This window comes from Neopelma chrysocephalum, unplaced genomic scaffold (assembly GCF_003984885.1).
Source record: "Neopelma chrysocephalum unplaced genomic scaffold, ASM398488v2 Primary Assembly neopelma1_44, whole genome shotgun sequence".
In the NCBI taxonomy this organism is placed as follows: domain Eukaryota; kingdom Metazoa; phylum Chordata; class Aves; order Passeriformes; family Pipridae; genus Neopelma; species Neopelma chrysocephalum.
In genome coordinates, this window is record NW_020897703.1 from 23,540,234 (window position 1) to 23,555,045 (window position 14,812).

Here is a 14,812-nt window from a genome sequence, read left to right on the forward strand (position 1 = left end):
TTGCTTTGCTGCTGCTGTAGAAGAATAAAGGAGTAAGAAATGGGTAGACCTTCCTGGTCCCATCTGTAGTTTGGGTTTCGTGTTTATCTGCCCTGTTTAGTTGCCCAGTGAACAGGATCCCCGGGGATTTTCAGAGAAAGCAATGCCAGAGCATATAAGGGAATGTGGAGAGTAATTATGCTTCCTCTGTGCACTCTGTCACATCTGATTCCCTTGTCTAAGTGTTCTCCATGTCTTGTTAGCAATAACTGAAGCCAGATTAAGGATCTGTGGTGTGAGTAAAGGCCTGTTTCCTCGTTTGTCAACTGCAAACCTGGTTCTTGTGATACCCAAGCACTATCAGCAAGTCGATGCTGGAGTTAAGGATGAGTTTATGGAGCCTCCTGTACCAGTTACGGATTCTGGGTGTGGTCTGTGCTTTGCTGATAAGAGAAGGGGGAAATATTTGGGAAAATTCTTTGAACAGTCACCTTTTAAAGAAGCCAAGCATAAGAGGGAGAAAAAACTCTGCACTGCGCTGAGGATACTGCAGAGACACAATCACTGAGGATAGTTTATGGGAAGGTTGTGAATTTTGCTCTGTAATTGCAACTGGCACTGGAAGAATACTGATGAAGGGCTCTGCTATTCCTGTGGAAGGGCAGGGAAGGAAGGACATCAGGGTACCTGCAGGGAGCTGAGCCCACATAGCTGCAGAGGGAATTCTGGGACTCCCAGCACAAATAGGCTGCATTTGCCACTTAATGAGTCCTGAGGTGTTCTTTTGAATAATAGAAAGTAGAGACAGGGTTTGGGGCTGCTTCTGAGTGCTGGCTGTGCCCCCTTGATTAAACTGTCCCATGGGAAAAGACTAGGTCGTTCCAGGGAATTGGTGTGGGAATGAACCCTGGGTCACTTCACTCCTGAGATAGCAAAGAAATGATTTAACACAGTGCAGGCATCCATGACATCCACTGTCCAGGGGTTTGATGTGATGAGCATTTTAGTAGTTTATAACTTGAAATGTGTGGCTTTTCAGTGGAATGAGATCCCTGCAGAGTAAACCTGTCATTACCACATCGGGAGGGAGATGCACACTCTGCTCCTAAATCCACAGGCTGTAGGTGTGTCTGGGACCTGGCATTTTTATTCAGCTCACATCTGTGCAGCCTACAGTGCTGTGCTGGCATGGTGCACGTACCATGGCTGGGGGCATGCCAAAACACAGGGAGGTCTGTGCCACAAAGTGCTGACAGCCCCAACCTGTGAATGATTTAGGCTGTGTTCCCTGACTCTTCTTGAACTCTGCAGTTGTCTTTCCGGGTAGCATTTCCCTCCCCTTTCTGCCCTGGCTGCACAAATGTGCTCAATTAGGGTTAACTCAAACTGAATCAAACTTCATGCCTGAGGTTGGAAATCTTCCCAGTCAACTCACCACAGCCACATAGCATGGTGGGAGACAAGGCGAGAGGGGAGATGAACGCTTTTCAGAGAAATGAATCCAAGGAAACTTTGTTCAATTTTATGTCTGCAGGAGATGATCCCCCCAAAGGAGATTTCCCTCTTCGGAAAAAATCCCCGGTGAGTGTTACTGCTGGTTTCCTTTGCTTTGCTTTCTGCTCAGATTGCTCTAAACATTGCAAGATCTCTCTGTTCTCTCCTCTGTTGTGCTCTGGCTAGAGACAAACACCCTTTCTTGCAGAGCGTTGAAATAAGCATTAACAACTCAAGGAAAAAATCCTTCCACTAACCTGATTAAGTTAAGAAAGTGCAGCTTAAAGGGGAAACACAAACTGTCTGAATGTTTGGGAAAAAGGGTAAGGTTTTGATTGCTGCCTTTTTCCTGAACACTACTTTTCTTGTGGGAAAGGACTTACTTCTCTGAAGTGGAGGGGGATGTTGTGCATGGGACAGAGAGAGCTGACCCCTGCATTGGCTTGGTTTGATGAAACCCACCAGGGAAGGGTCCCCAGATGTTGCAAAGCAGAAGGAAGGACAGGAACTGAGGACAGGCCACTGCTGAGTGTTAGAGCCCAACTGTAGTGCCAGAGCCTTGAGTTTGCATCTTTGGCTCTGATTTAAAGCCTGACTCGGTGAATATATTGCTGCTTTGCAGGTTTGATGTTTGTGCAGGTTTTCAGTCTAATTCTGGTTGAGTGCTTGACCCCTAAAAACTATTCACTGCATTGGATTCAGGGGGAACTTGGCTTGTATTGTAGCTGCTTTGACTTGCAGGATAATACGTAATACTTGGTTTTAAAGCTCACAGTCATGTCATTAGCAAGCCAACTGTTTAACTCAGTTATAAGTACTGTGCAGACATTAACTACTGGATATCCAGAGCTCCTTGGAAATATTAATCTTTATCCCACTTTGCAGCTAGACAGCAAGAAGGAGAGGTGAGAACAAACGTCTCCTGTAGCAGGCTCTTTAAACGAACTACCTTTTTTCCAAAGACACAGACTATCAACTTCTACAGTATCTTTAAGAGGTCCATAATCCTGCAGATCCCAGGCTTGCTGTGGTAGCTAAGCACTGCAGACTATCTGTGCGTTCATGAATCCAGGCTTAACCTCTTTGCTTTTGCTGAGGCTCTCTGCTGAGCAAGGTTCTCCTTCGCGAAAGCGAGCAAACCGCACCTGTCTCTCCGCATGGATGAAAGCTTCCCACTTTTGGATGTCCAGGCAGGCCACAGGCAGGTCAGTGATACAGCGGAGAGAAAACATGAGGGTTTCTGCAAGTGCTGATACCATCTCATGTCATACAAGCCAGATGGAAGTACCCCTGCTTGTAAGTCGTTGTTCTGTGTTTGTAAGCACTTACTCAGGGTCCCGGCTCAGGCGCTCGGGGAGGTTTAGCTGGGAAGTCACCGCCCTCTGCTCTCCTTTCCCTTCTTGCCTCTACTCACCTGTAGGAGGTGCCCGTCCCAGAGCAGGAGTGGCTGAAATGAGTCACTGCACCTTAAACCGCTGCAGCTAAATCCACCGGGGCTTGTGCACTGGGTGTGGAGGGGTGAGTTCAGGCAGCAGCACTCCTGACAGCTGGGTTTGAACAGTCACGTTCTGCATCTCCATCAAATGTTGTGAAATGTGTGAGAGAGAGGAAGAAAAAAAAAATCCCTGTTGTACAATTTTACTTCAAAGTTCAGAAAATGCCTCCCAGCACCCACAGGAAACATAATTTACCTCTTATGGCTTTTCTTCTTTTACTATGAAAAACCTGTTATAGAAAGGTATTCTGTGTGTGCTTATGTTTGTGTGTTTGTGCATTCACAGCTTGTGTATGCCACCGGGTTTAGGCTAGTCTAAAAGCAGGAGGCCCCAGTGCTGTTTTCAAGGGACCCTGCTCTTTCTTACAAGCCATATGCTGAGCATGATGGTTTCAGAGTAAATAATAAATGAAATGGATAATTATGTATTTACTCTAGTAAAGCAAACAGGCCAAGGGTTTTTTATTAAAAAGGCAGCCCATAAATAGTGAGAGAATATATGTGTATATATATAAAAGAGGGACAGAAATATTTGTCTTTAGAGATGCTTGGTTAAGTAATGGAAAGTGGGGTGGGGAAAGTTATGGTTTGGGTTTGGGATTTTTTTTTTGACAATCATTCTCTTTTGCTGCTCTTTTATAATGTTGAGCAAGACAGCATAATTAAGCTACTCTTCTAAAATTGGTGCTGTTGCTTTGGGAATCCAAATATGCTTAGGTTTCTTGATGGTGAAATAAACCTGAATAAACACATCTATTTTGGTACCTGTATTTGCATTTGGTACTCTGGGAAGAAGTACAGGAATTCATTATTTCCGACACGAGGCACAGAAATGCATGTGAAGAGTTCATCTCACTTCACTGGCCCATACCATGGCTGTTTAAAACCATAAATATAAGTGCAACTGTTAACATCACACTCCCCTCAGTCCCTCACCAAAAGCATGGCCAGCCCCTCTCTCTCACGGATTGGCAGAGTCTGGCAGTGCTGTGAAAACCTGCTTTCCTGTTGCGAGGCAGTGGAGCTACTAAGCAGCTGGAAGCTGAAAGCTGCTTAGCTCAGACCGCTGTGGGGTAGCAAGAGGGACGGGGGCCCACACAAGGTCATGCCAAGACTCATCTGTTTAATGCCTTGTATTTCACTTGGGAACTGCTGATTTTAGCTGGAGTAAAGTCAGGTTCAGCAAGAGAGTGTCCATGCTCAGACAGGTTTGACAGTCCCATCGCTGTTTTTTTTTAGTTTTGATTAATAAATTGAATTATCCATAGCTATGCCAGCAATCTTGGAATGTGAAATGGATGCCATGCCTGAGGGAATGCTGGACACAGGGCTGATGTTCTGCTTCAGTGAATGTGATGGCACACTTGGGTGCAAGTGAGGTACAGAGATTGAGGGCAGTTGTCACATGGGAGGGAGCAGCTTCACACACAGAAGCAGACAGGAGATCCCTGGGGTCTCCCAACTTCTGAGGCAAGATCTGGTGCTGGAAGAGGGAGCAGTTTTGGGGCAGGGCAGTAGCTTTATATGAGTGTAGAAGAAAAGGCATCCAAAGGTGTTTTTTCATCTCAGTGACTTTTTGCATTGCAGTAGGGAGGTGGTAGCACCCTTCCAGTGGAGTTCCTTGAATTAAAAGCATGGTGGCTACTGACAGCCCACAAATCCCCATGGCAGTCCTTACTGGGCCTGTATCAGCCAGGCTGATTCACTGGGGAGCCTTAATCAAAGCAAGAGTGGTGTGAGGTCCACTCTTTCTCTTGAGTCCAACTCACAGTTCAGTCAAGCAGCAATTGGCACCTGGTTTTTGTACTGGACTCTTCTCCACCATCCAGGCGCTGTGGGGATATGTTGCTGGGGTAAAGACTTTCACAGAGCTGATATGTTCTTGTTTGTCTACCACAGAAACTCTGTGGCTCCAACTACCCTCTGAGCATTGCCTTCATTGTGGTGAATGAGTTCTGCGAGCGCTTCTCCTACTATGGCATGCGAGGTATGTGGCCTATGTCTGGGAAGTGACTTTCCCATCCTAGGGTTTCTATACACATTGGTGTTCCGGAGCTGTGCTATAGGTGATCTCAGCTGTCTTTCAAAGTAAATTGGTATTTTGCAATGCAGGTATGAACAGTGTACCCTGACATTGTTGCTGTATCTGCTCTGAGCAGAAGTTGGGAGTAGAGGGCTTCAAATGTACCTTCCAGTCTAAATTTTTATATAACTCTCTATATCAGACCTGGTTTTCTAGTGTGGTATGTCTTTCATAGCTGTGTGCAATCTGTGTGTTTGGGAATTGAATCTTACAGGCACCTAATCTGCAAATGGAAAATGTGCATAAACAAACTAAGGTTACAGCAAGATAAGCTAAAGAATATATATTTTTCGGGTAAGCATAAATGTTTATGAGCAAAGAATGTGTGATACTCATATATCTCATTGTAGCTTTTCCTGTGTCAGAGATTATGAGGAACAGGTCTGAAAGCACAAATCTTTCCACAGCAGTGCTCATAGTTGCTAGGCAAGTCAGTGGTTTTCTTGCCATTGTGATTCTGCTTACCTGCAGAGATACACATTAATTATCTGATGTGATTTGCTTGTTTCCTTTTAGCTGTCCTGACACTGTATTTCTTGAGCTTCTTCCACTGGGATGAGAATCTCTCCACCGCTGTGTACCATGCCTTCTCTGCGCTATGTTATTTCACACCTGTCATCGGTGCCATCATGGCAGACTCATGGCTGGGGAAATACAAGTAAGTGAAGACACCTTTCTAATTCAGTCAGCATACATCGACACCGTGCAGCCTGTGCAAGGGCAGTGCTGTGTGTGCTCCCAGTTTTGAGCTGGCTCAGAGTGCAGCAAAGACACAATTGGGAAGGTCAGCTCCCCTCTGTTGACAGCTGATCTGTCTGCTCATGCTGTTCCCTGCTCCTCTTACACCCAAGGGCCAATAGGCAACAAAGCTGGAACAAATTAATTGCAACAAATAGGCTTTTTCTCCCCTGCCCTTCCCTACACTGTTCAGGAAGCTGATGTGTAGGGTGATTAACCCTCAGTTTGCCAAGGTGTGCTGCTGGGAAGGATTCAAAGATAATGAGGAACAGGTGTCATCATCTAGATGAAATGACACTAGCTATTGAAATGACACTAACTATTGTGTACTTACTTAGGCTTTTCACAGCATAGGGAATGTGTGAGCACAGCCATTTTTATGCCTGAAAAACCTGGGTTCACTCAAATCATCTCCATGAGAACATAACCAGGTAAACTCTTCCTTAGTAAGAGTCCTTAGGCAGTCTTCTCTTCTAATGATAATTTGTGGAGCCAACATCTGCCCCAGAGTGGTGGTGAGCAGCTGGATATAGGACTTTCTTTGCTTGGCACTGTTTATTCATTGTCTGAGGAGTCTTGGCTGTTGGGGTGATAAAATGCAGCCAAACCCTTCTCTCTAGGACTACACACATCTGGCAGAAGAGTCTCAGCAGGAAATAAACAACTGCCATATGCCTTTCCAGAAGAAAGTTCTTAAGGAAGTATCCATGTTCTTTCTTTTCTCTGTTCTCAATTTCAGTAGTTCTCTTACCGCTTTCAGTGAAAAAAAATAACAGCGAGGGTTTATTAACTTCGTTATTTAAGGTCACCTAGCAATGTTCACTGGTATTTGAGGATGTCTATTGTGCAGCATGATGTTGTGAGAAGGTAAATCCTTACACAGACTTTGATGTGTTAGGCAAGAGACTTTCCCTGGAGTAATCCCTATAGTTTGATAGGAGGTGGCTTTTGCTGTAGCAGCTGGACCCTGGCCAATACCAAGGACAGGATAACAGATTAGAGGGGCTTTTAGGAATGTTCTGATGTGGCTCTAAATTAGCTGTTACAACCAGAGTTTGAATGTATCGGGGACTATTTCCATGCTCAAAGCTCATTGGACTTCTTCTAGTGTCTCTGTCCTAACAAGTCCTTTCATTCCCTCTGTATGTGTCATCTGCACATAAATAGATAGATATCTCTTAATCCTGAAGGTGATGAAGAAATACAATACACTCAAGAGCTTGATTGTCCTACTCTGATTTCTTCTTCTCCTTCACCAACACATGGGAGGCAGATAGATAAGCTCAGTCCTTCAGAGGTACTTGGGATCTAAAACAAACTTAAAATGGGGAAACCACACTCCTAATTCAGATATGTTTGTTAGGTGGGTTGACTGTCCCTAGGGATGCCTTCCAGTCAAGGGATTCATTTAGGCATATGCTACAAAATGCCAATTATTAGTAATCTGGAAACTGAGTTGGACTGGAACAGTATGTTCCTCTTTGCAGCCTTCCATGCATGACAAGACTGAAACACTTTAAGTTTATTCTGCTCAGTAATGTCTGCAAACAAAGCAGGGGCTATCCCTCCTTAATCTGAACCCATTTGCCTATCTGTTTCTTCTAGTGCACTCAGAGTTGGCACAAAGGAATTATAGCTGCCTACTGTACCAGTGGTGGAACAAACCAGTTCCTTGTGTGTCTGCCAAGTAGAGCTGCTGTATCAGGAAGCACGGGAACACTCTGTTTTGGATTATACGTCACCTGGCACCTTCAGTCATTGCTGTTTGCTTTCCTCACAGGACGATCATCTACCTCTCCATTGTGTATGTTGTTGGCCATCTGATAAAGTCAGTCGGTGCCATTCCATCCCTGGGCAACCAGGCGGTTCATGTGTAAGTAGCTGTTGAAGCCACAGTGCTGTAGCAGGTTGCGATGGTAGTTGGTTTACTCAGGACTGCGTTTAACCTCCATCAGGCCAGCAATCTGGGGGCTGTGCATGGATTACTTTCATCAGGGAAGAACTAGGGATGCTCTGAGTAAAAGCAGAAGGGTGGATCTAGTGTGCGAACACACTAGATGGAGTTGGAAATCTCCACAGAGATTCTAAACCCTTTATCACAGGTACCTGTGATTGCCCCCCTCTGTTATACCATGCTACTGAAGTCTGGTCTCCTCCATCCAACTGCCTGCACTGGGCTCATTCCTCTCTCATTTCATCAGCATAGCTGTTCAGCTCAGCAAGGTTCGCTGGTGTGCATGGGAACACAAAACCAAAAATGCATTTTCTGATGACAGAAGGGTCTGTGTCTTCCACTGGGTACAACCCGTCTTGCCCTCTAGATTCTGAACTGGTAGGCTTGTCAGAGTAGTGTCTCTGGAACCACCAAGCTGTTTTTGCCTGTGTGGTCACAGCTCTAAAAAAAAAAGTACATGTAGGCAAGAGCACATGTAGTTTACAGAACAGTTTTCTTTTGTCCCAGATGTGGCCAGTCCTGACACTCTTGTTCCCTGCAGACATAATCTGCCAGGCCAACAATGGTATTTTGAAGACCACTGGGAAGTAAAAAACAGCCAGGAATGAGCCTGTTTCAAACAGTTTGTCTGCACTTATGCAGGCTGGAAGGCTACAGGAAAAGGCGCTTTCCCTCCCCCCGCATTTTTTTTTCTTTTTCTCGATTGATCTGTGAAGTCTTTTGTTGTCATATGAGTGAAAAATAATCCCACAGATCTTTGATCTCCTGTATGTCCATAGGGCCTCAGAACAACAAGAAACTGACAAAAACAGTTTGGTTAATTGACTGCTACTGAATGCAGAAATTAGGATAGTTAATTTGTTTTTCACACTTAGCTGGTTTATCATCACTACCCATGTGCAAAAAGCAATGTTATCAGGGGAATTATGGTGGGCTGACACTTAAAATGCTCTCACTGGAAAGGTTTTGCAATGGTGATATTTTTTTTCTTACATGAAGGGTCCTGTCTATGGTTGGTCTGTTTTTGATCGCCCTTGGAACAGGAGGTATCAAGCCCTGTGTGTCTGCATTTGGGGGGGACCAGTTTGAAGAGGAACATGTAAGATTTCTTTTATTTCTTAAAATCTGCAGTGTCTGCTTACTTTATGAGGATTTTTTTGTGATCAAATCCTGTTGTGCTAGAAGAATAAGGGCCAGTTTGCTGGAAAAGATGTAGTAAGATTTGAGGAAGGATGGTTTGCATAAGACTTGAGAGTATCTGGATGCTTCAGGAAAGGAAAATGACAGCAGAACAGGACTGATATTGGAAAGGATAGGTCATAATTGCATGAAATCATCTAAATGTTAATTGGACATCAGAGTAGCTGGAAAATCCTGTCTCGTATATCATGGAACTGTAGCCATTTCTGAACCAGCTTTAATAGGGGTGATTATAATGCACTGCAATGGAATACAGCAAAGGGGAGAAAAAAATTTTATCACCAGCCTGTGCTTCCATGGGAATTTTTCCTCAAATCATAATCTGTTTCTTAGACATTGTTCAGAAAGAACTGTAGGAAATTCCAGTCTTTTGAAAGTAGTGCCAGAATGTTTTCTAGATATTCCAGAATGGAAAGTTCTGAAGAGTTATGGAAATGTTTCTGTTTAGCTCCACTTGTGCTTTGTATCCTGTGAATTGTAGTCCAGTTGCTTCATGTCCTCATTCTCTGTCATAAGTGCTTAGCCCCTCATCTGCAGTAATCTCAAACTCCCATTATGCAGCACAGGGGCTCAATCAGGGATAAGGTAGCGCTTAAAGAAGCAAAGCAGGTCAGGAAGTGCTAATCCTCAGGCAAAATGCTAAATTTTAAAATTGACCTGAAACTAAACAGATTTATGTTGACCTAAAACACAAATAGAAATTTCCATTTTCTCAATGACAGTATTCAAATCAACAAGTTCTGTGCATGGCGTAAGTCCTCAAATATGTAGAAGGCCACTGCTACAAAAAAGAAAATAAGTGTCAGGGTCTGTGATGACTAGGATTATATTCAAGGAGGATTATTTAGGAGTGACAGTACAAAAAATTGTTCCAGAAATAGTTCTAGAGAAATACTGGAAGATATAAGGACCTTTGGGAGATGGAAATTCCCATCAATGCAATTCCAGTCCTTCATTGAAGAAGGACATTATATTAATAGTCTGTCAGGAAAGGCACAGGTAGAGTTGGACAAGAATTGTCCCCTTGTCCTTGGACAAGGAGCCCCATAGAGCAGTTTTTTCTTTGTCTTTTGCAGTACCCCAGTATGTAGTCAGCATTTAATGAACTAATAATACAGACTAGATGTAAAACTTCATGAAGACTTGTGCTTTGTGCACATGAACTCTGTGATGCTGAAGTAGTGAAGATTATGGTTACTAAGGAGTAACAGACCACGGGATGTTTCACGGTCACTTGTCCAAAGCGTAACCTTTTGCAGGCATGACCATCCTGTGCTGTCAGTTGGATCCAAAAGGATTGTAACTGGTGTTAGAGCAGCATTTACAGAAGTACTACTTCTATGAATATTAATAAATAATAATGTTTATCCAGCATCTTTCAATTACCACCTAATTACAGTATGATAATATGTACCACTTATCTTCAGAGTGTTTTATAGACTTCAACTAATGAATCTCAGCACCCCAGTCAGGCATTTACATATTATTATCCCAAACTTGCAACCACAGCTGTTACAGAGAAAAAACCTGAATCGCTCATGGTTGCGTGGGCCTGTACCCGTTCTCCAGCATTCAGACTACATCTCTCCAACAAATTTATCAAATACTAAGTCTCAAACATTCACCTGTATGCTACCTTCAAGAAAAACTAATTTAGAGAAAGAAAACCGTAAAAAGCATTCTGATAAGGACAATGTGTTCTGGTCTATTCATTCTTTTCAGAATAGAAAGTTTTCTATTTTACCATTTTGAAATGACTTGACCTTTCAGAAGAAACAAATGTTTTATGCTATATGATAGGAAGTTTAAGTCTTCAGAATTGGAATGAGAATTTGTAAGAAATAAAAGGTTCGAGGCCACCACAATATTTCTTCCCTCTGGAGTGGTGTTTGAGGGGACTTATGTTTTTCTTCTTACACTCCAGGTACGATAAAATAAGTTTTGAAAATTCGCTATTAAATGAAGCATTTGATTCTCCCTTATTTTTCAGGAATAAACTTCGGCTGAGTCCTAAAGTGCACAGGCTTAGTTGTTCAATGTGAAAGCTAAGGATGAGGTAGTTTTGTGTGTAAAACAATAAATTGCCCCTGAGACAAGTTTATGTTTTGAGGTAAATGTGCAACATCAGTCTGATCCTCTTTTAAGTACTTTATGAGCGTAATAGTCTTGGATCTGTCACTTTGAGAACAGTACTGGTACAAACAGTGATGGAGAGTGATTTGGCAGGAGGTCAGATAGGGAAAGTAGATTTACCTACAGGAGATTTCCAAACATCTTTGTCTATGGGATTAGGAGTCCAAGTTAAAAATGCCTGAACAAAATTATATTTATGATATGTTATAGAATGTGGAGCTGCTGTGCATATTAATTAGGGACCAAAGCTGCTTTCAGACAATGCAGTATGGTGTTTAAGGTACTAAATAGCTTTCTCTTGGTTTCTTTATTTTCTGGTTGCCAAGCAGATCAGGATTACCATGTATGGTACGTTTTCTCAAATTAGCTAATCCAAATCATGTTGTTAATGTTCGTCTGCCCCAAAGACTAAGACAATAGGGAAGGAATTATTTTTTTTTCCAATCAGTGTAATTTGCAAGCTTCTGGGTCATTATTTTTGTAGCCTTTCTGTGACCATTTTTTTTTTTACATTGTGTGAAATAAGATGCTCCAAATTCTTTATGCATCACTATCCTCTTCTGTTACCACCACATTCTTTTTGGTAATTGTTGCTCTAGACTTTACCATGTCAAGAGCTGCATGCTTGAGTTTATTACAGCTCTCAGAAATTCTGAGTTGCTCAGATATAAAGGGTTAGAGACATGGCATGAGAATTTGACTAGAAGAGAGCAGGACTGTAAGGACTCTACTGCACCACCCTTGACAAGCTATGGCAGGGCTACTGCTGGAGTGGGAAAGATTGCTGAGGCTGCTCATTTCTCTAGATTTCCTCAGGATGACAAATATCCAGTCACGAAGATAGAATGAAAAAGAAAATATGCTTTTACTAGTTTAGCAGTAGAAAGTTTCACGTAATCAAAACCACTGTTAAGGACAGAAATGGAGTATAACAGATAGTAAGACCCAGCGCTGTTTTCTGTTAACCACAGAGATGATTTTTATAAGGCTTTCAAATCCTTTAGTCTAGGATAAATAATTTGTGAGTAATGTATGGACTAGATAGCCTTGAACACTCTAGGAAATAAAACTGTGGAAAAGCCAAAAGCTCAAGTTGATGGGGTCTTCATGACTGTGCTGGGTCAAGATAGAAAGCCCTTAATCCAAGTAAGCAGACCTCCAGACTCCTTGGCACGTGGCAGTGGGAGGTGATGGGGCCCTCACACTCACCTTCCCACTACCTGCTTTACAAGGGAACAAAAAGAAAAACCCTTCCATGTTCTTCCACCTCCCCACCTTCCCTGCAGTGAACCCCTGTGATGAGAGACTTCTTGCCATACGAAGTAACAATATTTCCTGCTATCTGCACCATCAGTTACAGGAAGTTTTGCTATGTTTTTGGATCCCAGGATTCATTACATAAGAGCTGTCCTCTTTTAACTGCCTGCAATTCTTCACATTTTCTCCAGTTTCCTAGCCTTGTGAATAGTGTTGTCTCAGGGAGCGAAAGGAAGCAGGACATATTAGAGGGAAAGGAGACAGAAAAAGGTCCCTGAGGAGTTCCTCATGCTCAGCTAAGTTAAAGCTTCACATTCAAACGATGCTCAGGTCATAGAGATGTGGCTCAATGTGCCCTAAGGAGCTCTCTGCCGGGCACTATGCCATGTCTGAAGTAATTTTCCCCACTACCTTTACCGACTCAGATGTCCCAGAGCTGGTGATAGAGATGAGCATTTGTTAGGTCAGGTACCCTACCCTTGTTTCTCCGCTCTGCTGGCGTCTAGCATTGTATATGCATGAGACTGTGCATGTCTGTCTCTCCCACAAGAGAGACTGGCCTCAGCTGAATGCCCTCACATATTACTCCTGCAAAGAGGGCCCAACTCTGCATCAAGTTCTTGATTCCTTCCAAATGAGGAATAATGCCAGAAGAAAGCATGTCAACAGGAATCCTTGGACTGTATGAACTATAATACATTACAACATAAGTTAAAGTCTGAACTCTTTTGCTTGGAGTTCACCCCTCCATCAGGCTGTTGAATTTGCTCCCCTAGATTTAATTTACCCTTTTAGTTTGAGGTTGACTGTCCTCAGCTTGGTAACCTCATGTCTGATGGATACTTTTCATTTGCTGGCACTCTTTCATCTATGCTGTAATTACCAGCTCCTTAAAATATACAGATTTCTTTTTCTATTTCTACACAGGAGAGGAGAAGAGAACAAAAATAAAGAGCTCAGACATGGGAAGAAGTTATGAGCTTGTCAAACCATGCCAAATTGTATTGAATTAGGTGACAAAGGATCTGAATCATGCTACTTGTTCTGAATAAGTAAATGCTCTCTCTTCCTTGCAATCTCACAACACTCCCAAAGCAGTGGCTCTTCCTGTGAAATGCCAAAAAACCCCAAAGCGCGTCTCAAGTAATGTGAGCTGATTTGTGTGAGCATTTACCATCACCTGAACACAAGCTTGTTTGCTTAACATTTTATGCACTTCGTGTCAATATTAACTCAGCCTTCCTAACAAGAGAATTGATAGTGTTCAATTTGCAAGCCCAATGCTGTGTTAGCCATGACATTGATATTGTCTTCTCTTGTTTTAGACCTCGGAGAGAAGCAAGTTTTTTTCCATCTTCTATTTATCCATTAATGCTGGAAGTTTGATCTCCACGTTTGTAACTCCTGTATTAAGAGGTCAGTGTTGATTTAGAATAAAACAGTAAATTAGCTGCCCTATAACTACTCTACTGTGCATAGTTAGGCTCTTATGACAACTGAATGGCAGAAATTATATTATCTGTGGAGTGGTCACTGTATTACATTTATGCCTTGTTAATCCTGCCATAGCAGTGTAACAGATTTATAATACATACAGACAAGTCACAGAAATTATATTCCTGCTTGTATTTCAAAGCCAGCCTGAACTGCAGAATTAAAACATGAAAGGTGAAGGACCTATATGGTCATCAAATCTCCATTGCCAGTGAAGGACTATTTCCCGTCTTGACTGCAGGTAAACTGTGGATGGGAAATGGTCTCTGCTGTCCCGTGCAGCTGTCAGGGCTGAAAAACTTAGCAGGGCTGGTTTGGAAGTCCTACCTTCTCCCTCCCACAGGATGCTGATGACTTCTGGAGGGCTCTGTCCTGGCACCCAGGTGTACCTGCTTGGGTCTGCTTGCAAGATTGCAGCCCTGAGCAACTAGCCTTGAAGACAAAGCATAGGCCTATGCCCCATTTAAGACCTACTTTATATTCTAGCCAGCTTGCACAAGCCTTTTTATTCCCCAAGTCTTGCTGCACTTTCTTCATTGTGTCACAGCGCCTTGAAGCCAAGGGGGTTGGCACACTCTAAATTACAGGCACAGAGGCAGAGCTGCAGGCCATAGGTGATGGGGACAGAACAGGGAAAAGGTAGACTTCACATTTTAATAGTGATTTTTTTTCATTCTGCCCCATGGCTTCCAGGAAGCTTTCTTTGTTGCAGTTGTTATTTTAACAGGCCATTCATATCACAATGGCTGTGAACAATTGTGCTTGTCTCATGTTTACACCATGCATAGGAGCGAAGACAAATGCTGTATCTTACTCATTCTCTCTCTGGTGTCCCCAGGTCAGCATTCAGTTGGGAAGGGCTTTTGCTCAGTATTGTCAATGGCCAGATGAAAACTCAGTCCCCTCTGAACATCAAAACCTGTGCCATTATAGCCCAGCTATAAACTAGTTGCAACGTGGAATTGAGGAGGAGAGGATGGGGAAG

At 43.0% G+C, this 14,812-nt stretch overlaps 1 protein-coding gene across 9 annotated transcripts in view; it reads left to right on the forward strand.

Annotated features, from left to right (window-relative positions):
• The window catches only part of SLC15A2 (solute carrier family 15 member 2), a 74,940-nt gene that overhangs the window by 23,067 nt on the left and 37,061 nt on the right, over positions 1-14,812 (forward strand). For 3 of the 9 annotated variants that reach the window (XM_027678981.1, XM_027678980.1, XM_027678982.1), the window contains 6 exons: positions 1,514-1,560; positions 4,868-4,955; positions 5,568-5,709; positions 7,570-7,662; positions 8,743-8,842; positions 13,659-13,749. In XM_027678981.1, the coding sequence (XP_027534782.1) occupies positions 1,514-1,560; positions 4,868-4,955; positions 5,568-5,709; positions 7,570-7,662; positions 8,743-8,842; positions 13,659-13,749 (561 nt within the window). Of the gene's footprint in view, positions 1-1,308; positions 1,561-2,508; positions 2,679-2,736; positions 2,770-4,867; positions 4,956-5,567; positions 5,710-7,569; positions 7,663-8,742; positions 8,843-13,658; positions 13,750-14,812 lie in introns of those variants that run through there. The other 6 variants (XM_027678979.1, XM_027678985.1, XM_027678988.1 and 3 more) reach the window with 4 other exon arrangements.